Source organism: Penicillium pulvis (assembly GCF_028828015.1).
Source record: "Penicillium pulvis strain IBT 33274 chromosome Unknown contig_12_segment0_segment0, whole genome shotgun sequence".
NCBI lineage: Eukaryota > Fungi > Ascomycota > Eurotiomycetes > Eurotiales > Aspergillaceae > Penicillium > Penicillium pulvis.
In genome coordinates, this window is record NW_026643072.1 from 3,009,868 (window position 1) to 3,032,258 (window position 22,391).

Genomic DNA, 22,391 nt, shown 5'->3' on the forward strand with positions numbered 1-22,391 from the left:
AGGCCCACTCATCGATTTATACAACGATACCAAGTCTTTTCGAGTTCCGTGGGCGACCAGGATGTCTCTGGATCTCCTACTGGAGATGTGTCAGAAAAAAAAAAATAAGAACAGCAAATACAAGGAGACAACCATATTACAGATGGTGGGTAGTATTTTCCAAGGAGATAAGGCTTGCCTTGCCTGCCAAGCTGGCAAAAACAAGACATACAGAGATTGTGTTGCTACTCAGTGTGTAAGAAGCGGTGCCTGCGCAAACTGCATTCAAAGGTCCATGCATCACGGCATGGTGCAAGTATTCGCCTGTGACTTCTTTAGTAAGTTGAGAATAGATGGAACAGTCAAAATGTACACTAATCATGATACAAAGATGTTTCAAAAGAGAACAGACAGGCATGCTACAGCAGAGACAAGACGCGCTACTCAGGGTTAAGCGTAATTGCCAACAGTGAAGTGAGGAAACAGTATGAACCTAATCGTGTCACCAAAAACCGTCGTTCCGAAACTTTCATGCGAAGTCTCATCACACAATTAAAGCTGCATCTCCCCCATATTTTTGCTGGAGATAAATCCGCCAGAGCTACTCATGCGAAGAAGATCAAGCATATGCTTGGTCTCATGAATGGAGAGCTGCAAGGTCTCCCTGATTTGACTGAAGATGTCAATTTTCTTGAGCTATCCGAGACGAACACTGGCAAAGCTTTACCAGACACCCAAAGCGGGATCATGGAGGATCTCACCATGGGAGAACAACGTGAGAATCTCTGGACTACAGCCAATGAAGATCTGGTGGATCAAACCATCGAGGACAACGCAAAGAATGGAATCAAGGACAAGGCCGATGACGAAGTGAAAAAGGAGATCCAGGGTGGCATCAAGGATGAGGTCAAAAAAGAGGATTTTCTGGATTCGGTCATCAAGAACGAGATCAAGAACGAAGTCGAGGACGAAATCAAGGATAAGGTCAATGGTGATGCCAAGGATGAGGCCAAGGATGAGGATATTTTAGGTTGGGCCTTCAAGAACGAGGTCAAGGATGATGCCAAGCATGAAATCAAGGACGAGGATCTGCTGGTTCCGGTCGAGGGTGAAATTAAGAAGGAGATTAAGAACGAAAATGAGTAAGAGAGCCAGAATGTTGTCATGTTTCCAAGAATACGCCGAGCTGATCTATGAACATGGTTTGACGGCTTTGATTAAACAGAAGCTGATATTGTTTTTACGTTTGCGGATCAATTGTACCCACCAGAGTTGACAAGGAAACCGGATCTGCTAATTGATTTTGCTATTTTATACTTTAATAAGTAATTCTGTGAAGTAGTTCTCAATCTAATCGTATATTCAATTTGGAAGTGGATCATATCATGTGACCTCACGTGCACTACGGCCAGCTCAGAGCCAGGAGCTGCCAACTCCCGAAGACCGTCCACGCATCTGTGTCCCTACCACAGATCTTGCCAAAAGGTTGAGATCCACCCATTAGCCTTGTTATCTGACTGCAAATTCCTTGGTGGAAAGGCCTGGCTCCAAAAAGCCTGTTCACCACCATGGCTCCGCAGGATACCTTCTTCCGCTCGTCGGACATGAGCCTGACCCAGCTCTACATTGCCAACGAAATCGGAAGAGAGGTCGTGAGTGCTCTGGGTGAGCTTGGTCAAGTGCAGTTTAGAGATGTAAGTGGATGCGAGACCCTGGATCACCCCCCTTAAGTGTTGTGAACAGCTAGACTGACTTTCTATGGCGTGTCCTTAGCTGAACCCCGATACCAATGCTTTTCAACGCACGTTTACCAAGGAGATCCGCCGCCTTGACAATGTTGAGAGACAACTCCGTATGTGTTTTCAATCAAAGGATTTCTATGTATCATGAGTACTGGCTAACCCGTTGGGTCTTGACAGGTTACTTTCGCACCCAGATAGAGAAGGCGGCCATTCCCATGCGCCCCTCGACAGACTTCTCCGATACTTTGGCTGCTCCCCTGGCCTCGGAAATTGATGAGCTGGCCGAACGCAGCGAAAGCCTCGAACAACGCATCGCTTCTTTGAATGATAGCTACGAGACCTTAAAGAAGCGCGAAGTTGAGCTTTCTGAATGGCGCTGGGTTTTGAGAGAGGCCGGTGGGTTCTTTGACCGGGTGAGTCTTGCTATGCGTTATTGGGAGGATAGGACAACACTGATATTTCGAAACAGGCCCACACCCAAACCGAAGATATTCGCCAATCCTTCGACAATGACGAGGCGCCTTTGCTTCGCGACGTTGAACAGCATGCTCCTCGAGGCGCTAATGGTGATACTCATGGCCAGCAGAGCTTTTCTGAGATGAACATCGGCTTCGTCGCTGGTGTTATTCCTCGTGATCGGATCGGTGCCTTCGAGCGCATCCTTTGGCGAACCCTGCGTGGCAACCTTTACATGAACCAATCCGAGATCCCGGAACCGATCATCGATCCCAGCACAAATGAAGCGGTCTACAAGAATGTCTACGTCATTTTTGCTCACGGCTCCAGCATCCTGGCAAAAATCCGCAAAATTGCAGAGTCGTTGGGTGCTTCCTTGTACGGTGTGGACGAGAACAGCGAGCTGAGAAGGGATCAGATCCACGAGGTTAACACCCGATTGGGCGATGTTGGAAGTGTTCTTCAGAACACCAAAAAGACATTAGATGCCGAGCTGTCGCAGATCGCACGGTCACTTGTGGCTTGGATGATCATCGTCAAGAAGGAGAAGGCTGTCTACGACACGTTGAATAAATTCTCCTATGATCAGGCGCGCAAGACGCTGATTGCAGAAGCTTGGTGCCCAACCAACTCCCTCGCTCAGATCAAGTCGACCTTGCAAGATGTCAACGATAGGGCTGGTCTGTCCGTTCCTACCATCGTCAACCAGATCCGCACCAACAAGACCCCGCCTACTTACGTTCGCACCAACAAGTTCACGGAGGGATTCCAGACAATTGTGAATGCTTATGGTATTCCGAAATATTCGGAAGTTAACCCTGGTATTTACACCGTTGTGACCTTCCCTTTCCTCTTCGCTGTCATGTTTGGTGATCTCGGTCACGGAATCATCATGGCCTCCGCTGCCTCGGCTCTAATTTTCTTTGAAAAGAAGCTGCTACGCACCAAGCTCGATGAGATCTCATACATGGCGTTCTATGGACGATACATCATGTTGCTGATGGGTCTTTTCGCGATGTATACTGGTGTGCTTTATAATGATATCTTTTCGAAGTCCATGTCTTTCTTCAGCAGTGCATGGGAGTGGCCAGAGGATCTTACGGCCGGACAGACTGTGGAGGCTACCCTCAAGGGCGATTATCGATTCCCCATTGGTCTGGATTGGAACTGGCACGAGGCCGAAAACTCATTGCTCTTCTCCAACAGCATGAAGATGAAGATGAGTATTTTGCTTGGCTGGAGTCACATGACCTTTGCCCTCTGCTTCCAGCTTGTCAATGCCCGTCATTTCAAGTCCAAGGTTGATATTTGGGGCAACTTTGTTCCTGGTATGCTGTTCTTCCAGTCCATCTTCGGTTACCTGGTTGTCACTATTCTCTACAAGTGGTCGGTAAATTGGCAAGAGAGTGACGCATCCCCCCCAAGTCTGCTCAACATGCTTATTTTCATGTTCCTGAAACCCGGCTTTGTTGAACAACCACTCTACCGCGGCCAGGGCACGGTGCAACAGCTCCTACTTCTCATTGCCGTGATTCAAGTGCCCATCATGCTTTTCCTCAAGCCATTCTGGCTCCGCCATGAACACAATCGCGCCCGCGCTCTGGGATATCGGGGCCTCGGCGAACAGTCTCGTGTCAGTGCGCTTGAAGATGATGGCGATGTGGACGGCGGCTTTGGTGCAAACCGGGACAGCCTGGCCAGCGATGGCGAAGGCGTTGCTATGATTGCTCAGGACATTCACGATGGAGAGGAGCACGAGGAGTTTGAATTCAGCGATGTCATGATCCACCAAGTCATCCACACCATCGAATTCTGCCTCAACTGTATCTCTCACACTGCCTCCTACCTTCGTCTCTGGGCTCTCTCCCTCGCCCACCAACAGCTTTCAATCGTTCTGTGGACTATGACCCTTGGATCGGCCCTCGATCAAGAAGGCGGGGTCTTGCAGGTCATCATGATCGTTATTTGCTTCTTCATGTGGTTCGTCCTGTCATGTAGTGTGCTCGTGGGTATGGAGGGTGTTTCTGCAAGTAAGTCAATCCAAACACCCGGTCAAAAACGATGGCAAAATACTAATCACATATGCAGTGCTGCACTCGCTACGTTTGCACTGGGTCGAGGCCATGAGCAAGCATTTCATGGGCGAGGGTATTCCATTCATGCCGTTCAGCTTCAAGGCCCTGTTGGACGAAGACCCAGTCGACTAGACTGGGCTTTACATTCTTTATTTCCGGTTAACTTTTTTCTTCAACTATCATGCTATCGCATCTGTGGGATCTATCACTCTCTGAGTCTTGTCCTATGTATTGTAAAGAGACTAGAATATACAGTTCCGAATTGGGCTTCTACTTGTAGTGGGAATCATAGTAACAATACGTAGCGTGACTTCCAAGAGGTTGTTGCAGTAGATTCCTAGGGGTTTGTGAAGTAGCTCGTAAGATTTGGGTCCTGAATGATATCCTATCCTGATGCATGACTAGAGCTCAACCTGGACTTTGCCGCCAGGCTCGAGCTTTCCTTTTCCCTGAGCAACATTGGAACAGAACGCCGCCAAGACTGACTGCAACAGTCCAACTTCGTGGACTATCATCCAAGGCGCCGAAACTGCGAGCTTAACGGCCAAATACATTGCTTCGACCTCGGGCGACTCTACTGGTTACGATGTCACTGTTACTGAGATGTGGGACTGCAAGCTCAAGTCTTCTACTGAGTCTGCTAGCTGTACTATGAGTGTTGGTATGAGTGGTTCGGCTGGTGGGACCAAGACCTCTTCTTCGACTACTAGCAAGGTTACTTATTCTACTGTGCCTCTTGATTAGTACTACTTTGAGTTGACTGTTACTTCTGGCTTGAGTTCTTTTACTATGCCTGCTGCTACTGAGACTGGTGCTGCGGCTGGACCTGCTGGGGCTATTATTACGGCTGCTCCTGTTGTTGCTGCTGCTATTGCTGCTTTGCTTTGATTGAGTCGATTGATAATGGAAAGTTTTAATGGGATTTGATAGCTACGAAGCTCTATGGACATGTGATAGTGGAACATTGGAAAATAATTTTTTTATTTGATTTTCACCGTGCTTTTGTTCATAGAACGCTTAAATCGGCGTCGAGCAGTGCTGTATTGGGGACCAAATCTGCAATCTGCTGACATTTAGCACCTAGGTTCTGGGCAACCTTGGAATACCAGTAAAGACTTAAAAGACCCGGGTTATGTGAAGCATGCTTCCTATTTCTTCTCTACGTGTAGATTCAATTATTTTAATGATTTTTTTGCATTATATTTTTTGAGCTGATCTAATTGTGGCATCGAAACATTTGGTCGTAATCGGAATGAGCCCGGATATAGCAACAAGTAGACAAGAGGCAAGGACATCACTCCGACTCAACCGGAAGAAGAAGGGCATGGGGGTTTAAAATAAAGGGGTCATGACATGAAAATAAGGTTGAGCCAGATATGAGATCATGTCCATGCATCAAAAGCTGAACAGAGAAGGGTGGGTGATCCGCTTATTTCTTGTGCTTGTTGTACATGTCAATGACCTTCTGAACCTCATTTTTAGATCCAAGGAAGACACCACTCTTGTCGTGAATGTGCTCGGGAACAACATCCATCAAGCGCTCCATGCGGGAGTTCACAGCAAGACCGCCAGCGTTCTCGAAAACCATAGCCATGGGTGCACACTCGTACAGAATACGCAGCTTACCCTTGGGGCTCTTCGAGTCAGCAGGGTAAGCGAAGATACCACCGTACAGCAAAGTCCGGTAAGCATCCGCCACCATGGAACCAATGTAACGGGCGCTGTAAGGCTTGCCATCCTCGGGGAACTTGAGGGAGTGGAAGTACTGATTGCACCACTCATCCCAGTACATGGAGTTACCCTCGTTCACAGAGTAAATGGCACGGGATTCAGGGAGACGCATGTTGGGGTGAGTAAGGATGAACTCGCCCAGCGAGTTCTCCAAAGTGAAGCCGTTAACGCCACCACCGCGCATGGTGATAACGAGCTGTGCGGAGGCACCGTACATGGTGAAACCGGAAGCAACGAGGCTGGTACCGGGGTGCAGGAGAGCCTCGGGACCGACTTCCTTACCGGCGCCCATGAGCTCTTCGGGCAGCTGGAAGATACCGAAGATGGTACCGACCGAGACACCGGCGTCCAGGTTGGAGGAACCGTCAATGGGGTCACACACGACGGCGTAACGGGCATCGGGGTACTCGTCGAACTTGATGAGCTCCTCCTCTTCTTCTGAGACTAGGATTCGGCACTTTCCAGAGCCGCGCATGGCGGATATGAAGATGTCATTGCCGATGACGTCAAGCTTCTTCTGGTCGTCACCGGTAATGTTGGAGGAACCGGCGAGACCGGTCAAGTTGATCAGGGAGGCACGACGGATGTAGTAGGCGATCGACTTGAAGGAGAATTGGAGTGCGTGGCACAGCAGAGTGAAGTCACCCGAGGCGTCGGGGTATTTGGTTTGTTCCTCGGTCAGGAACCGGGAGAGAGTGACAATATCGGTGTTAATGTTCTCCTGACCAACAGGGGGTGCGCTTCCAGAGCTCGTCATAATGATTAATTTTTATGTGAGGAATTGAAGGTGTAAAAGAGTATAGGGTGGTTGGGTTGGATTCGAGGGGTAGTGAGGGGCGGATAAGTAGTAGTAAGTTTTTAAGTATGGGAGTTAATTGAACGAGGAAGGGTTCAATTTAAGAAATTCCAAAAGGCTGATTATTGGTGGCAATAATCTCAGCAAGGCAGGTGAATCGAAGTAAAGTGGAGCGTTCAACGTCAAGAAAGTCGGACGCAAACCGGTCTAAGTAGTCGCGAACCAAGTTGCCGCGGGGGAGTGACTTCACCTCCCGAGATCCTGCGTTTTCGTCATTCTTCCCCGCGTGACCTTGACCGCTCCGGTTTTCTCCTTGTGGGCCGAGAATGCCCGCAAATAAGGATCCAGGAATCTATAAGATCATAGCTAATAGGTAGAGAATAATTGCCTCGTTTCACTTTCCCTGTCTATTATAAACTATTTGGTCTATTTAGTAATTGGGATAGCAATAGTCAATTGACCCTGGAGAGCTTGGAGTTCCCGCGGGTCCAGATTAGCCTAGATCCCTCCGATCCTTTCCTGATGCCGAGTCTCGGGCTATCGGGATAACTCCCCGTACCCGGAAGAATTATGTCCCTCCTATTCCTCCGCCTAGTCCACTATGGGGTCAGCTGGACGTGAAAAGTCTGTCCAATTTTAAGGAGATGGGAAAGCTGCCGATCAAAAACAATAGCATATTCCTGTGGGCCTAAAGGGTCACCTGGTGAGAGGTATATAGCTCGGAAAGACAAAAAGCTCGACATGTATGTTCGGGGATGATCCAATATTTCTGCCTATTAGATCCTCTGGTGTTATCTTCCCCAATGAGGACTTCAGAAGCACCAGTAGATCATCTGTAGCCAATTTCTACTGTAGATCATAGCGCAATGAAATCAATTGACCTCGAATTTTAGTTGCGGCAGCTTCTCCGATCTATGATCTTCTACCGGCAACTTCAATGGGTCTCTCAGGCACGTATCTATTTTTAACTTTCTCAGCTAGACTAAATAAACCCATTGAAAATTAGGAAGATTATCTTTGTCTAAAAAATTTCGTATCCTCATATTAAGAAAACCACAGGGCCCTTCCAGGCATAACAGGACTTACTCCACCTCCGCTTCAATGATCATCTCATACTGTTGAGGATCAGGCCAAAACTTGCAAGTCTTGAAACCAGACTCAGCCAAAAGCCTCTTCCAATCAGCTTCCGTTCGCTCAGCAGCCGAGAGCAACGCCAGCATCTGCACATCCATAGTCGTTTGACTAATACTTGCCCCCTTCGGCGGAAGAACGATGTCATAAATGAAGAGCTTTGAGTAACCTTTCACCATTGCATCACGGGTATTACCAAGCAACTGCTTAGCCTTCTCATCAGGCCAATCGTGAAGAACCGCATGCATGAAGTATGCACGGCTTCCTATGTCTCGGGTATCAGCAAGGCATTTTGGCATATTGAGAAGCAAGGGGAAGAGGCGGTCTCACCTTTGACAGGCTGCGGTAAGAAAAAGTCATGAACCATTGCCGTGATCCTTTTATCCACGGTAGCTTTGGCAATGATTTCGGGAAGATCTTGTAGAACGAGGGCTCCCGCTGGAAGATCTGGATGCGCGGCGAGAACATGGGTAATGTCGATACCCGTGTTTCCTCCAACATCAACCACGAATGGAGCGCCGTTGTCCAAATTAGCTCCCTCAAGCAGTCGGCTGGTATCGTAGACCTTGGTCCAGGGGGTCTTCCATGTTGTCCATGCTTCCATGTGCCCTGTGAAAGCTTCGAAGTACGCAGGACTAGCCTGCAACCGTCCGAAGAAATTGAGGCCGTCTGGATCGGAGTCTGAGTAGTTGTTTACATTGACGTCGGTCGGCTCCTTATAGAAGGTTTTGGCGAGGTAGCCAGGTAGGTTGCGACCAGAAGCGATGTAGTGATGTGTGCTAATCAAGCAGATAAAAGTCAGTACTTTTGTCGTGTTGTATGGGTGATTCTTAGCTGGGATACCCACGCTGCTTCAAGTGAAGCTCGGACCTTGGTACTTTCATCACCAATAGCTAATGAGAACGGAGTCGGCTTGAATCTATCTACCCCGGTCTCTTCAACCACATTGAAAGCTGCCAATAAGCGGAAGAATCGACCTGTATTCCACGTGAGCCATGTCTCAGACAGATTGAGGGTGAGAGACTTACGGAGTAGGTTCGTGTCGATAGTGGGCTTCGTCAAATCAACCAGCTCATCGATCGATTTCTCCCCTCCTCCAATGGCAGTCCAGGACTTCCAAAGCCCCAGATCGATACATGTCTGCAGGGCGGCGAACACAGCAGGGTGTTCGAAACAGAACCCCCATGCACGTTCGTAAGGAGTCTCCACTCTGGCCAGGAGTCGACGTGCAGCAGCACGGACTTTCAGGCGCTCAACTTCATTACCGCCAAATGCGTCGGGTTGAATTCCATCGAGAACGGCAATAACTACTTCATTTAGAGAGACCATGATGAATTGGGCGGTTTAACTCAAAGGGTTGATTGTTCTCTGCTTAGCAGAAGAGGTGGGGATATGGTCTGCGGGTATATAAGACCACCACCGATGCATTGACCACGGGTTACTGGGGTATTGACCTGGGGCCGTTGGTCCCACCTTCTCACTGAGGTAAACGCTAAAGACTAGTTGACTTCCCGATAAGGGCGTGTACAGACTGTCAATGGCTCATCGACGCAATTAGTCGCCACTAACGTCCCGAGCACTATCGCAAGCCCCAACGCCCCTGAGCCATCATCAGAAAAGCTTGGAAGGTTTGGACCGGCCGTTTCACCTTCTTTCCTCGTCAAGGAAAGATGGCAATCTTCCAAGCCGATCCTCCATCATCGCCAAGGATACGAAAAGGATCCAAAGGAGGATTTACATTGCCTTACCGATTCCAGTATACGCTCCTTTTCACGAAACCATCTTTGAGTCTAGACCGATGGATCCAAGAGGGGTTGAGCACTAACAGGCTCGGTTGGAAGTGAGCCGTTTTTCTCCAAGCTCAATTCGACGTGTAGAAAGTTAATTTAGCTGTCAAGTCGTGGGCGCGCTGCATGTGGGGCTGTGGCGTAGGGTCGGGCGTTGTTGACTCGTGGGAGGACCTCGGACACACGTTTAGTGGGCTTTAGCGCACCTGTCATGGTACTGTTGTTCCCGGCCCGTTGTCCGCGCCGCTAAATGCTCCATTTCTAAAACACAAGGCGGCGTACTTTTGTAGAGCAGGGATTGTCAGGAGGAATGTCGATGTCGCTCATTCTATAGATCATATTTTCTACATGTGCATACTAATGTTGGATTTGATAAATCCCAGGTTGCGTCTACGCTGTCTTGGTGATTTTCTGTTTTCTGTCTTAACTAAATGACCGTTCTTTTATACATCTTTTGAACTATCTTCTGCCCATTTTCATTATGGGTGTATACGGAGGCCTAGGGCCAATGACCAATGCGGTTCTGTGGTTAGAAGCCGTTATCTTTACATTCTTTGTGGGCCTGCGACTCTACACGCGAAAGCAAATCCTGAACTCCATTGGAATTGATGACTATTTGGTCTGTTTTGCTCTGGTAAGTAAACGATGACCGAGATTTCTGCGCTAGTTGCTGACATGCTGCAGGTTCTGCACCTTCTTTACACGATCTTCGTCACCATCGGCACTTACTACGGCCTGGGACAATTGTACGCCACTGTCGGTGATGCAACAATCTATTACACTGCTGTCAAGTATGAGCTCTTCAGCCAGGTGGCTGGTCTCATGGTCATTGGCGTCGGCAAAGCAGCCGTGGGAACTTTCCTTCTTCGCATCGTGCGAAACAAGATTCATATTTGGGTTATCTGGGGCTGCCTTGTCATTACGACGGTTCTCACACTATTTGCAAGCATCGCTGTCATCGTTCAGTGTGTGCCTGTCAAAAAGTCTTGGGACCCATCTACCCCAGGAACATGCTGGCTTAACTTTTCCAATGTCGGCTACACTGTCGGATGTGAGTGTCTATTGACCTTGTTCCATCAGACATACAATCGCTGACCACAAATACGATTCAGCTTGGTTCGTCGCCGCCGATTTCTCCTTTGCTATTCTCCCCTGGTTCGTGGTCTGGGATCTGAACATGAAAAGAAAGGAGAAAATCACTGTCGCCGTCGGTCTCAGTCTTGGAATATTGTAAGTCGAACAGTCCTTTAATTTCTGGTCCGCATCTAACATATATCTTCTGCTAGTGCCGGAATATGTGGTATCGTCCGAACTGTCGCGCTATCAGGCTTAGACGCGTCCGAGTACATCTGTACGTTTTCAAACCCCATACACTGCTACATAAGCTGACAAACCTAGATGACACTGTCCCAATGCTCATCTGGTCCGCCACCGAGAGCTGCGTTACGATAATGTGCTCCACAATCCCTGTTCTCCGCCCTCTCTATATCCGTGTTAGATACGGAAAGGATGGCAAAGATAGCTCCTCCGGCGACAACTCTTATAAACTGCCGATGTATGGCAGTGCTGGTCAAAAGACCAGCAGTAGGCACTATGGCCAGATTTCCAAATATGGGTTTGACACTTCGATCATGGAGTCAAAGAACTTTGATCAGCAGACTGTCATCCAGCCTACCAGGACGCATGATAGCGATGAAGTGATTCTTCGAAGCCCTGCTCGGATTGAGAGGACTGATGAAATTTCTGTTAGTTATGAGGTATTTGGCGACAAGGTCTAGGGAAAGGATGAGCTTTAAAATGGGTAACTGGGGTTAATATGGGGTTTATTTTCTGTTTCTGTTTCTGGTTCTGTTTCTTTTTCTTTTTCATTTTCATTATTCTTTTTTTTTTTTTTTTTTTTTTTTTTTTTTGCTTTTGAATGATTGCAGGGAATTCTGAGCAGATTTTGTATTCATGCAAGTTAGTGTCGCGGAATAGTAACTCGAGAATCGAGCGATCGTGCCCAAGACAGTGCCCAAGACAGTTGTAAGTGGTTTATAAGTGTCTTTCCCCAAAGAGCTGTGTGATCCCGTGTCAACAACCCCGGCATCGGCAATTGAACGCGGGTCAGTAGACCGCGAATCGGCGGGGTCCTTAGCGACCCTTGACAGCTTTTTGATAGGATCATCGGCAAAGTCCGCGCCAGTCTAAGCATGCGCTATCTTTCCAACAGATGGCGTGCTCTGACTTGACTAAACAAAAAGTATTCAATGTACTCTAATCCCCACGATGTGAAAAGACATATCGGCGAAATAACAGGGTACATTCCAAATCATGTCCTTCTCGACGGAAAAGTCTCCCCAGGTCCTTGATACGACAGAGAGCCCAGACATTGAGCTCTCGAAAGAGACTCCGGAACAAAGCCCAGGCTCGAAACCAGCTCGCCGCCAGAAATGGTATGAATGGTTCGCGCCCACAGACACACCGGCGGAGCGACGTTTGATCCTCAAACTAGATGGACTGATCATCGTGTTTGTGTTTTTGGCATACTGGGCGAAGGTTTTGGATTCGTCGGCCACTAGCACCGCGTATGTGAGCGGCATGAAGGAGGATCTCAAGCTGTATGGAAATCAGTTAAACTATCTGAATACGGTGTATTAGTATGGGGTTCTCATGCTTGGTCGCGAGGAGAGCTTTTTGCTAACCTTTTTGTAGCGTTGGATTTATCGTTATGCAAATTCCGTTGACTCTTTTGGTGCGTTATAGCAATATTGAACTCGCGGCTTAATTGTGATTCTGACTTTTGATAGATGACTCGCTGTCCAGTCAACTACTTCTTACCTGCAGCTGATCTGCTGTGGGGTGTTTTCACCCTTGTGCAGTATAAGGTCAGCACTATAACCCAATTGTATGCGCTGCGCTTCTTTGTGGGTGCTCTCGGGGGCTTCTTTTTCCCTGCGGTACAGTGGTATTTGGGATGTTGGTATAAGCGGTCGGAATTGTCTCGTCGAGGAGCCATCTTCTTCATTGCCAGTCAAGTTGGCAGTATGAGCTCTGGGTATATTCAAGCCGGAGCTTATGACAGTCTGAACGGTCGATTCGGATTAGAGGGCTGGAGATGGCTGTATATCATCTGTAAGCCGATTGCCAGCAAGGAGGAAGAGAAACAAAAAGCATACTGACTCACTAGGTTTCGCATGCACGGTTCCAATTGCCCTCCTCGGTCTTTGTCTCCTACCCAGTACTCCCGATAAGTGCAATTCCCGATTTTTGACTTCAGACGAGATCATACTGGCACAGGAGCGTATGAAATCTGAAAACCGAGAAGCCCGTCAACCTTTCACCTGGCCAGGGATCATTAAGATTCTCAAAGGCTGGCGAATATGGGTGCTAGTCGCCTTTGCCTTCTTTTTCAGTCAGGCCGATGGGGTATCCTCAAATAGCGGTCTTTCCCTATGGCTTAAAGCTGAAGGCTATTCTGTGGGGAAAATTGACACAATCACAACCGTCTCACCGGCTGTCACAATTATTGCCTCGGTGATCTGCGCCGTCTTATCAGACATCTATGACGCGAAGGCCAGCTTGATCGCGATTACCGCGGTGTTGAACATCTTTGCATGTGTTGTACTTGCGATTTGGAATATCCCCGACGGATTAAAGTTCTTTGCTTTTTTCTTGTCCGGCACGGCAGACGGGATTGCGGCGATTATCTATGCATGGGCCAATGAAATCTGCGCCCATAGCGCCGAAGAACGTGCACTGGTGATCAGTGCTATGAACACGATTGGGAATACGTTCGGAGCTTGGATTCCTCTCTTGTAAGGTGAAAATGAGCTTTCAAAGAAAACTCTGGCTGACAATTCTTTGCGTTATAGTGTTTGGAAGACTGTGGATGCTCCTCGATATCTCATCGGGTACAACTGGACGATCGCACTTGACGTATGCATGTTGCTTATGTTGATGGTGCTTCATCATTTCTGGATACGGGAGCGGAAACTGACTCGTGCTTGACACCATGGGGTACCTGGCAGGTACTTGTTATGATTTTGGCACGATTCCAAATAGGCCTCATGAGTAAGCCAATCGAAACATTTAAAGCATCGGGATTTGCTAGGCAAAGTTTCGGGATCTTCGGGACCCGAGACATGCTTCTGCACGTTCATCGCGATCTCGTTCGATCTCGGGGAGAAATCAAAATTACCCCTGATATGAGTTCATAACAAGTTTTCGGAAAGTTCCCATCAAAGAGAACTACAGGTGCAGAACGAGGCTGTGGTACTAATTTAGACTAATGGAGGAATGGAACTATTGAACATTTCGACAAGGATGTTGCGGGTAAAGCCAAGCGTACATAACCTGGAATCCGGGCACTTCCTCCACTCAGGCAACTATCCCCGATGGGAAAACTCCCCCACTATGAGCTCCAAATGGCTCCACCATGAGCTGGGATTCGAGACAAGTTGATTTACACATCGTGTGCCTACAAGGTTCCATGGTAGAGTATTTCTAATAGAATACGTGCTCTTGATTGGACAGAAACTGAGGATTTAATCCTCCCTGTTGCATGGCCCATCACCTATGCACACTATACCTAATGCAAGCATGGCACATACATATCGCATTAACCGTAATATCACATCACATATCTAGTTGTCGTATCTTTGATCCAGTTGATCGTGCCTAAAGTGAAGCCAAGATAAAATCAGAGATGAGTCCAAGTGGGGCATTATGAAGACACCAATCTTGTTCTCGTTTTCGTAATAGTGAATCAATAGTACTGCTGATCGATGCACACCAAAAGCTAGCTCAATCCTGGAGCCAGACCTATCAGGAACAAGGCCTCCCCGATCGAGGGTTTCGATTCCTCGAGCGGTCCGGCCAGTTCCACGATGGGGCCGAAACGTTCCACCCACTCAAATCCTCTCACAACCTAAATCCTATCCACTTCGATCTACAGGGGAGCATCAAAGACTAAGTCCAACACGCAATTTTGAAATGATACAAAGTCTCGGTGTGCAGCCGGGCCCCGAGGCCTCAGCAGCGCTCTCCAACTTTTTACTCTCCTTCGAGCTCTCGTCAATTTTGCTGCAAAACAAAGCAGCCAATTCATCATGGGATCTGAATTGGGGGTTACCGCTCAGTCAAAGGACGTGGTCACCTTAACTCCAGTGGCCATCTGGTGGGCCTGCTGGGGTTGTGTGTGGACACTCTTCGTCGCCTTGGGTGTCGCCTACTTGATCAAACATCGCGACTCACCCACAGTTCGAATCCGAGGTTTAGGCCTCACACTCTCTGCCATTTTCTTTCTTCATATTTATTTCTGGTCGGTCCAATGGGGGGTTATGATAGGCACGCTCATGCCGGGAGATGCCATGTACTGGATCATGGGTACCTGGTTGCCTATCGGAATATCTCTTTTCTATGCGTCCAACGGTCGTTTCCTTCATATCGCAAAGCTTCAGAAGAAATACGCCTATCCTTGCAATCGTCTCTCTGTGCAGCCTGGCACAAAGCGTAAGGCGGGTTTAATTGGTCGCTTTCAACGTCTTGATTATTCCACAAAGAGTCTCATCGTTGTTGGTGTTGCAATGTGCACCCAGGTTTGTTGGAAACTACTCAATTGCATTGCTTGCCAATTGTATGAGCTAACTAGCAGATTTATAGATCTTCCTTACTGTCTTAATGTACCTTATCTCTCGCAGATTCCATAGCACATGGGGTATACCTGGCACTGAGGTTCACGGTACCCCCATGGAAGTTAAGTCGGCCCAGGGCAGAGGCTGGGAATGGTAAGAATACTACCAAAGCCAATACACGTTCACAATATACCGCTAACACGGAAACAGGTGGCCCGGTGTTCTATCGCAAGTCTTCTGGTGCTGGATCGTCGCTCCTTGCATTCTCTGGAAAGCCCGTGGTATCAACGATACCCAGGGCTGGCGAACTCAAACTATCGCTTGTGCCATCGCTGGTCTTCCCGCAACTCCACTGTGGCTCTGTGGTACCTACGTCGATGCTATGGCCTCCGTCAGCGCGGTCTGGCTTCCCCCTCAGTGGATCTGTCTTTCTATCATTATCATGGAAGTCTTTACCATATTCCTTCCCTGCTGGGAGGTTATGCACCGCCAATCCCTTCGTCAGGAGACACTCGACGCGATCGCACAATGGGAGGCACGCAACGGGATTGGCGGCGAAGTCAAGTCTCTCGGCTCCGGTCCCACCATGGTCGAATCCATCCTGTCTGGCTGGAAGTCCACGAAAGACTCCGTGCGATCCGACGCTTCCAACGAAAGTATCCTGACAATGGGTGCCCTCGAGTATGTTCTCGATCGCAATCCCGCCCCTCTCCAGGAGTTTTCTGCTCTCCGCGAATTCTCCGGAGAGAACATCGCGTTCCTCACTGCTGTCGCCGAATGGAAGAGCTCGCTGCCCGTGGCTCTCAAGGACAAGACCGCTCCTCGCGATGAGAAAATCCAAGAGCTTATGCGTGAGCATTTCAACCGTGCCTTGCACCTATACGCCGAGTATATCAGCCCCAGTCACGCCGAATTCCCCGTGAATCTTGGCTTCCAAGTCTTGAAGAAGCCGGAACAGATCTTCGAGAAACCCACTGCCCTTCTGTACGGCGAGCGCGAGGTTCCTGAGCCCGCCACTCCCTTCAGAGAAACATTTAATATTGATTCGCCTGTGACGCCTTTCACGGGTGACTCTGATAAGGGAAACAATGACTCGATACATGAGATTAAGAACCTCGTTCATTATTGGGGTGAAATTCCTGCAGAGTTTGATGCCTCTGTTTTTGACGAGGCCGAGTCAAGTATTAAATACCTTGTTCTCACAAACACATGGCCGAAGTTTATCCGTGATCATCGGGCTTCTATTGGCTCGTCTGGCTCATCTACTACTTTGGAGGCTGGTGACAATGTCGTTCGTCTACCTGATGAGCGCTCCACCTAATAAACATAATGGACATATATTATTCTGGGATATAAACGAAGCTTTGTGACATATAATATTTTTGATTCCCCTTCAATTCCATCTTTGATTTCCTATTTGACCAGACTTGAACCTTGAAACCTACAAAGAGAGACCTCCTCGGAAGCGAAGACATGGAGATTATAGCACCATGCTTAATGATACTCATCTTCTACATATGCACCTAGCACCTGTACTTGATTTGAGTATACATATCTGGGCAGTGGAGTGGAAAAGAGGCCCCAATCGTCAAATTAAATACAACCTTGGAAGACAATTGAATGTATGTTCTTGGCCCCGTCCGTGGGTCAGTAGTCTCGATATTGTAGTCTTGACCCGAAGACTGGCGCATCTGCCAAATATCGTTTATGTTTTTGTTTCTGTGGTTCTTGCCTTCTAGTATTCTTGATTAACTCTAAATATTTCTGAAACATGAGGGCGAATCAAGTCCTGTAGTCCACTTCAAGCTTCCAATCTCTATAACAAGTGCACATAATGCGACCACAACGCTCACAGTCCCATAAAAGTACGCGTGTCTCTTGCGAAGCCCGCATAATTCCAAAACCCATGTACTCACAGTTGTCAGACACCCACAGAACCCATCCATGATGCCCTGCAGTACTTGACAACCAACAAAGCTTGCTCCACTGGATGAAGCATGTTGTAGCGAGTACACCATTCCCAGCACCATTGTACCACCTAGATTAGCAACGAATGTCCCCAGTGGAAATGCCGCGATACGGCTGTTTAGTTGCAAGGACACAAAGAACCGAACCAAGGTACCAAGTGGGGCAAAGACCAAAGCAAATATAACTGGGCCTCTCCACATATCCGTACTCCAAAGAGTGACTCTGCCTAAGCCTCGGGGTAGTAACGCTGCAAGACAAATCACAGCTACCCACGATAAAACAGCTAGTATGAACACAGAGGGATCCAGAAATTTGCGCACCCAGCGCTGTGAGACATTGGGCATCCAAGCAGATATACCAATTGCAAGATGAGCCCCTAGAAAGAGACTGACAATCGACAACCCAATCTCGACGAACAGCACCGCGACTATGGCCATAAAGCTGAAACCTCCATTGGGGGCACTAGCTCCGACCGGGGCTGAGGCAAACAGCGAAACATCGGAGTAAGATCCAAGGGGTACGGTCAGGTCGTTGGAAAGAGCGAGGAACACGTCACGAATGAACGTAGAGAAAGAGGTGAGACTGCCGCAGAAACCGGTTGTCAGGCCAATGTATAGGGGGATAGTCTTTTTGTGCTTCGTTGCTACTTCTGCAGTGTGTGAGTCGTCGACACGGAAGAGCTCTTGGTCTTGGCTCAGAAATCCCATGATGAAGCTCCCTCCTACATTGGCCCAGAGGACACTAGTGTTGACGGGGGGTGCCAGGGTAGAATGTCAGACATTCAATAGCTAGTCGTAGGATAGTGCCAGCAATTGAGAAAAATATGAGGTAGCCGACAATGCAGGCCATTCGTAAAAATTCCCGGAACACTCGCTTCTTAGATGGCTGTGGTGCAACTGGTAATCTGCCATTTTGTGTGTACACCTGTGCGGGTTCTGTTTCCTGGGGCAGCGGAAGAAATTCACGTTCATCTTTCGAACGACGATTTTCGAGAGACTCGCGCTGTCTTTCTGGTTTTTCTGAGGATTCGGAGATAGGAGGCGGTGCAATAATTTCGTCCAAGTTGCTCTGAGGCCCTAGAGATTGGGAACCTGATGAATTGGACGTAGGACTAGACAGTTGAGTAGAGCCAGAATCATCATGATGTTCATCGGGTGGCGGAATTGAGGCCATCGATCTTCAAGCGTAGCGACATGAATAGGTAAAGGGTTCAAAAATAGCGTGAAGATCACTTTGGAGCGACATTCTCAATAAATTAAGGGTTTTGCTATGTGAAAGACACGATTCGGGCGGGCCGGTTAAGCTTTCGCGCTGGGCCGGATCCATACCGTCATCATAACATAAGCCGCCCGATCCGCCTCACCCGGTTTCTTCCCACTTAGGCTTCACAACAATAAGCCAAATCTCACGGGAAAGTGCATAGTCTTGGCATTGGCATTCGAATGATTTTTCTTGCTTATTTACAATGAAACGTCAGCGTGTGGGCATTGCTTGCGATAAATGCCGTGATCTCAAAGCCAAGGTCCGAGCCGGTACCCCTCTCACTATATCGAGTGTTCCCATCGCTAATTCGATTGAATGCAGTGTGATGGAAGACAACCTGTATGCTCCAGGTGTGAAGGATATAGCTTCACCTGCACCTGGTCGAAGAGAAGACGGCGTGGTTCTCAAATTGGCCCAGCCGATACGGACGGAACTCAGCATCATTCCCTGTTACTTGCAGCGGATACACCCACAAGGGGAGGAGTTTCAGGCCTATCCAGGGCTGTTGATTCATATGAATCATTAATTCAAGGGCTCCGGTCCAATTTAGATGGGGCGCATCAATCTGCGCTCGATGCCAGTTTGGGGGAGATACGACGTCATATCCCGCACCAGGCGCAACAGCGTCCACAAGATACCGTGGCAACTCATCCAACGCATGACTCGCCGGTAGCGCGTTCTCCTACGTATGTCGGAAAAGCGAGTGACATCCACTTCATACATAGTATTCGTCAATGTGTACAAGGACCGGCAGAACCAACTGGAGAGGCGGCCCAGAATTATAGTCAAACTCATAGCCCAGAGAGTTTGACACTATTTAAGCATCCGGTGCTTTTTCCGTCGCCATCTGAGGCCGAACAATTCCTGGATGTCTACCTTTCAACCATTCATGTTGCATATCCGTTCATCTCCAAGTCAGTTTTGCTAGAAGCCTTCCAAAGATTTCAAGCTGGAGATATCAATAAACCGGAATTTCGGCCATGGCTCGCGCTCTTCAGTATGATCCGGCCAGAATGCATAATACGCAGCATATCGTTCTAACAATCTTCTAGGTTTCATATTTGCTATAGGATCATATTACACATCGTTCCCCCATGGCAAGGACTCGGGGAATCAGAACCACTTTCGATACCATGATCAAGGCGTTTACTTTTCTGGAGAGCTGAGCGCAGATTGCTCTCTCATGAGTGTCTGGGTCTTACTAGTTCAGTGCTTCTTCCTTCTTGCAGTCTGCCACACGGACCGGTGCGTGTCCTGCCCGTAGTATTACTTTATGGCCGATACTAATACTTTGGCAGTTGCTGGAACATATTAGGCTTTGCGATACGAATGGGACAAAGCATTGGTCTTCACGTGGAATCATCCCATAGTACGGCAGACCGTCCACATTGGCGACGCACATGGTACTCCATGTATGTCTTGGACCGATTACTTGCCCTTCAGCTTGGACGGCCCATGGCTATCCATGAAGTTGATTTTCAGGTGGAATTGCCTTCTTTGAGTGATCAGTCTCCATTCCTTCCTTCTGGCCAATCCGAAGACAGCCAGGTCGGCCCTGTGGCCCATAGCCAGATGATGGGCTATTTTGTGGAGGTGATACGATTCTCGCATATTGTCGGACAAGTCATTCGAATGCTATACCGGCCATCCCAAATTGATCTATCTCCAGATCATATGCTTCATAGTGCATCTAGTCTGGACCAACGCTTACTTGAATGGAAAGTGAGCTTACCACGGCATTTGCGCTTCGACATGGGCCACACTTTTGAAAAGTCCATGTCATTCAAACGCCAGGTTAGTAATTACAAAGCCCTTGTGCCTTGCAAATACTGAATTACATTACAGCGTAACATGCTTGCGGTGAAGTTCCATCATCTTCGTGCGCTAATTCACCGACCGTTTCTCTGTCTACCACTTCTGCAGATGAACAACCAGTCCTTCATGAACTTGCTCATTCGGGATAAAGAGCGTATATCCCAGGCAGAGTCAATCTGTGTTCACGAAGCTCAAGAAACAGCTCACCTACTTCACAACGTCGTAGATGAGCGGAGTTTGGTTCACGACTTCCCATGGTGGCAGATGATATCATGTCTCATCTGTGCAAGCTCTATCTTATTCGTCGCAGAAAGCTTCTATAACAGTAACAGTCCCACGCATAGCAAGGCTTCTTCACAAAGCCTGCGTGAAGACGCCGGGACTTGTCTGAAAGTGTTTGAAGCTCTCAGCTCGAACTCCGCTGCGGCCAGAAAGGCCGCAGATATATTGCAAGGTCTTTCTCAGATGCGTCGATCAACAGAAGAAGGTATTTACAACTCAATAATTGAATTAGTCCATCTCAAACGTGCTTTACTTACATATCCTCTGCAGTAGCAATCGGCTCGTCAAACCTAGTCCCTGCCTCTCAACTTCTATCTACCAACTATGCTCCGAAGAACGGACCTCTGTCGACCGAGACCAATGCTGACCTTGTGTCGCCTACCATTTTCCCGTCCCCGCAAATATCGGCTGATCCGTCCAATCTCAATGACTGGCCAAGCGAGATTTCCAGTGCCATGGAATGGTCTATTCGATTTCTGGATTACCCTCACTTTCAGTCAAGTGATATTCCCCTTCCAACGACTAACCTAAATTAGTAGTAGGTGTTTATGGATTATGAGCAATGAAACGTTTCAGTATGATACAAGTATCCAGTCACCAATTGCACTCCAACTTCCAAATATAGCTTCAGTTTGTAACTCCCATTATTACAAAGGTATGTCAGGTAATAAGAATGAAAGGACATTGAGGATTGCCCGGATGATCCGGATACCACGGGAGGCGCGGACCCGGCGGCTATAACATCGCGAAATGCGGTCCACAGATATCACACAACCGTGGAAGTGTGCCATTTAACCTTTTAAATCTATCTGGAGCAAACTGCCTGACAACTCTGCCTCTTGGAAGCTCTTGTTGATGTAACTGCTTGGTCACGATAAGAGACTACTATGGTGTTTCAGGGAAAGCAATTCATGTTCTGACAAACTTCGAAATCAAGAATCATTCTTCCCCTTGGCTATTTTTCTCCCTAGCCATGATACCACTAGCTTTAGGTGTGACTTCTTCGGTGATGATGTTGGGCTACCTGTCAAAGGGCTGACAACACGTATTAATTTTGGCATTCGTAGATAATAGAATTTGCGGCGGCAGATTGGACAACTGGCATCCTGTGTGCGGAGCCAGGTATCGATGCAGGGCTGGTGAAAGATATGAGAGCATGGAAGCTGTCGATAACAGGAATTGTCACCAAGAATATCGCCGCAAACAACGCAAGCATCTGGAAGCTCGCCAGGGTCTGCAACAAAAGCTACATGTCAGTAAAGTCTTTCAATAAAGACGGATGGAAGCTGGATGTATTTTACTTGTGAGATTGTCGTGTCGTCCGTGGTAAAATGGCATTCGAGCATATATTAGCTCTGTGGCTGTTAAGCCTCCTCGCGCTGTGCGCGATGGAACGTATAGGTAAACAGAGCTCATAATCAATGCGCCTCAGAAGTTACCACAAGAGTCTCATGTATATAATGGAGGCTCAACACCAAGAAATTATTCAGAAGGGAAGGATTGACTAAGTCATTATTGGTTTGTTTCGGTGATCTCGTGGAAGCTCCTTGCCGCATTTTCCGCAATACCCGAAGGCAGGATCTACCGGATTTTCATGTATATACCAGACGGCCCTATGATCTGACTCGGGCCGAGTTTAGTGACTTGTGACCTTTGGGGTGCATTAACAGGTAGCATCCCTTTCGGCCGTACTGATTGTGGTCAATTTGGTACAAGGTCCTGCGTATCAGGCCATGCATTAGTTAGCCCGA

General features: G+C 48.1%; 11 protein-coding genes across 11 annotated transcripts; 7 read left to right on the forward strand and 4 right to left on the reverse strand.

The window, feature by feature from the left end:
- Nucleotides 1-510: 510 nt before the first annotated feature.
- On the forward strand, nt 511-1,125 carry N7503_002339 (uncharacterized protein; the record flags this gene model as incomplete). Its single annotated transcript, XM_057061886.1, has 1 exon — nt 511-1,125. One exon carries the CDS (start codon nt 511-513, stop codon nt 1,123-1,125), a length of 615 nt encoding a protein of 204 aa, XP_056925848.1.
- Nucleotides 1,126-1,547: 422 nt separating this feature from the next.
- N7503_002340 (H(+)-transporting V0 sector ATPase subunit a) lies at nt 1,548-4,384 on the forward strand (the record flags this gene model as incomplete). Its single annotated transcript, XM_057061887.1, has 5 exons — nt 1,548-1,673; nt 1,753-1,831; nt 1,899-2,134; nt 2,191-4,207; nt 4,266-4,384. 5 exons carry the CDS (start codon nt 1,548-1,550, stop codon nt 4,382-4,384), a joined length of 2,577 nt encoding a protein of 858 aa, XP_056925849.1.
- A 1,297-nt stretch (nt 4,385-5,681) lies between these two features.
- fbp1 (fructose 1,6-bisphosphate 1-phosphatase) lies at nt 5,682-6,740 on the reverse strand (the record flags this gene model as incomplete). Its single annotated transcript, XM_057061888.1, has 1 exon — nt 5,682-6,740. The coding sequence occupies one exon, from the start codon at nt 6,738-6,740 to the stop codon at nt 5,682-5,684; it is 1,059 nt and encodes a 352-aa protein (XP_056925850.1).
- A 1,121-nt stretch (nt 6,741-7,861) lies between these two features.
- On the reverse strand, nt 7,862-9,239 carry N7503_002342 (uncharacterized protein; the record flags this gene model as incomplete). Its single annotated transcript, XM_057061889.1, has 3 exons — nt 7,862-8,175; nt 8,241-8,689; nt 8,758-9,239. The coding sequence occupies 3 exons, from the start codon at nt 9,237-9,239 to the stop codon at nt 7,862-7,864; spliced, it is 1,245 nt and encodes a 414-aa protein (XP_056925851.1).
- A 939-nt stretch (nt 9,240-10,178) lies between these two features.
- On the forward strand, nt 10,179-11,475 carry N7503_002343 (uncharacterized protein; the record flags this gene model as incomplete). The annotated part of the gene is made up of 5 exons (XM_057061890.1): nt 10,179-10,331; nt 10,382-10,748; nt 10,810-10,927; nt 10,984-11,048; nt 11,096-11,475. 5 exons carry the CDS (start codon nt 10,179-10,181, stop codon nt 11,473-11,475), a joined length of 1,083 nt encoding a protein of 360 aa, XP_056925852.1.
- Nucleotides 11,476-12,010: 535 nt separating this feature from the next.
- N7503_002344 (uncharacterized protein) lies at nt 12,011-13,687 on the forward strand (the record flags this gene model as incomplete). Its single annotated transcript, XM_057061891.1, has 5 exons — nt 12,011-12,336; nt 12,392-12,431; nt 12,487-12,811; nt 12,867-13,494; nt 13,552-13,687. 5 exons carry the CDS (start codon nt 12,011-12,013, stop codon nt 13,685-13,687), a joined length of 1,455 nt encoding a protein of 484 aa, XP_056925853.1.
- A 1,100-nt stretch (nt 13,688-14,787) lies between these two features.
- Nucleotides 14,788-16,633, forward strand: N7503_002345 (uncharacterized protein; the record flags this gene model as incomplete). The annotated part of the gene is made up of 3 exons (XM_057061892.1): nt 14,788-15,276; nt 15,341-15,465; nt 15,523-16,633. 3 exons carry the CDS (start codon nt 14,788-14,790, stop codon nt 16,631-16,633), a joined length of 1,725 nt encoding a protein of 574 aa, XP_056925854.1.
- Nucleotides 16,634-17,066: 433 nt separating this feature from the next.
- N7503_002346 (FluC/FEX family fluoride channel) lies at nt 17,067-17,987 on the reverse strand (the record flags this gene model as incomplete). The annotated part of the gene is made up of 1 exon (XM_057061893.1): nt 17,067-17,987. The coding sequence occupies one exon, from the start codon at nt 17,985-17,987 to the stop codon at nt 17,067-17,069; it is 921 nt and encodes a 306-aa protein (XP_056925855.1).
- Nucleotides 17,988-18,021: 34 nt separating this feature from the next.
- Nucleotides 18,022-18,453, reverse strand: N7503_002347 (uncharacterized protein; the record flags this gene model as incomplete). Its single annotated transcript, XM_057061894.1, has 1 exon — nt 18,022-18,453. One exon carries the CDS (start codon nt 18,451-18,453, stop codon nt 18,022-18,024), a length of 432 nt encoding a protein of 143 aa, XP_056925856.1.
- A 292-nt stretch (nt 18,454-18,745) lies between these two features.
- On the forward strand, nt 18,746-19,069 carry N7503_002348 (uncharacterized protein; the record flags this gene model as incomplete). The annotated part of the gene is made up of 1 exon (XM_057061895.1): nt 18,746-19,069. The coding sequence occupies one exon, from the start codon at nt 18,746-18,748 to the stop codon at nt 19,067-19,069; it is 324 nt and encodes a 107-aa protein (XP_056925857.1).
- An 884-nt stretch (nt 19,070-19,953) lies between these two features.
- N7503_002349 (fungal specific transcription factor domain-containing protein) lies at nt 19,954-21,176 on the forward strand (the record flags this gene model as incomplete). Its single annotated transcript, XM_057061896.1, has 3 exons — nt 19,954-20,337; nt 20,389-20,845; nt 20,914-21,176. The coding sequence occupies 3 exons, from the start codon at nt 19,954-19,956 to the stop codon at nt 21,174-21,176; spliced, it is 1,104 nt and encodes a 367-aa protein (XP_056925858.1).
- Nucleotides 21,177-22,391: the final 1,215 nt, after the last annotated feature.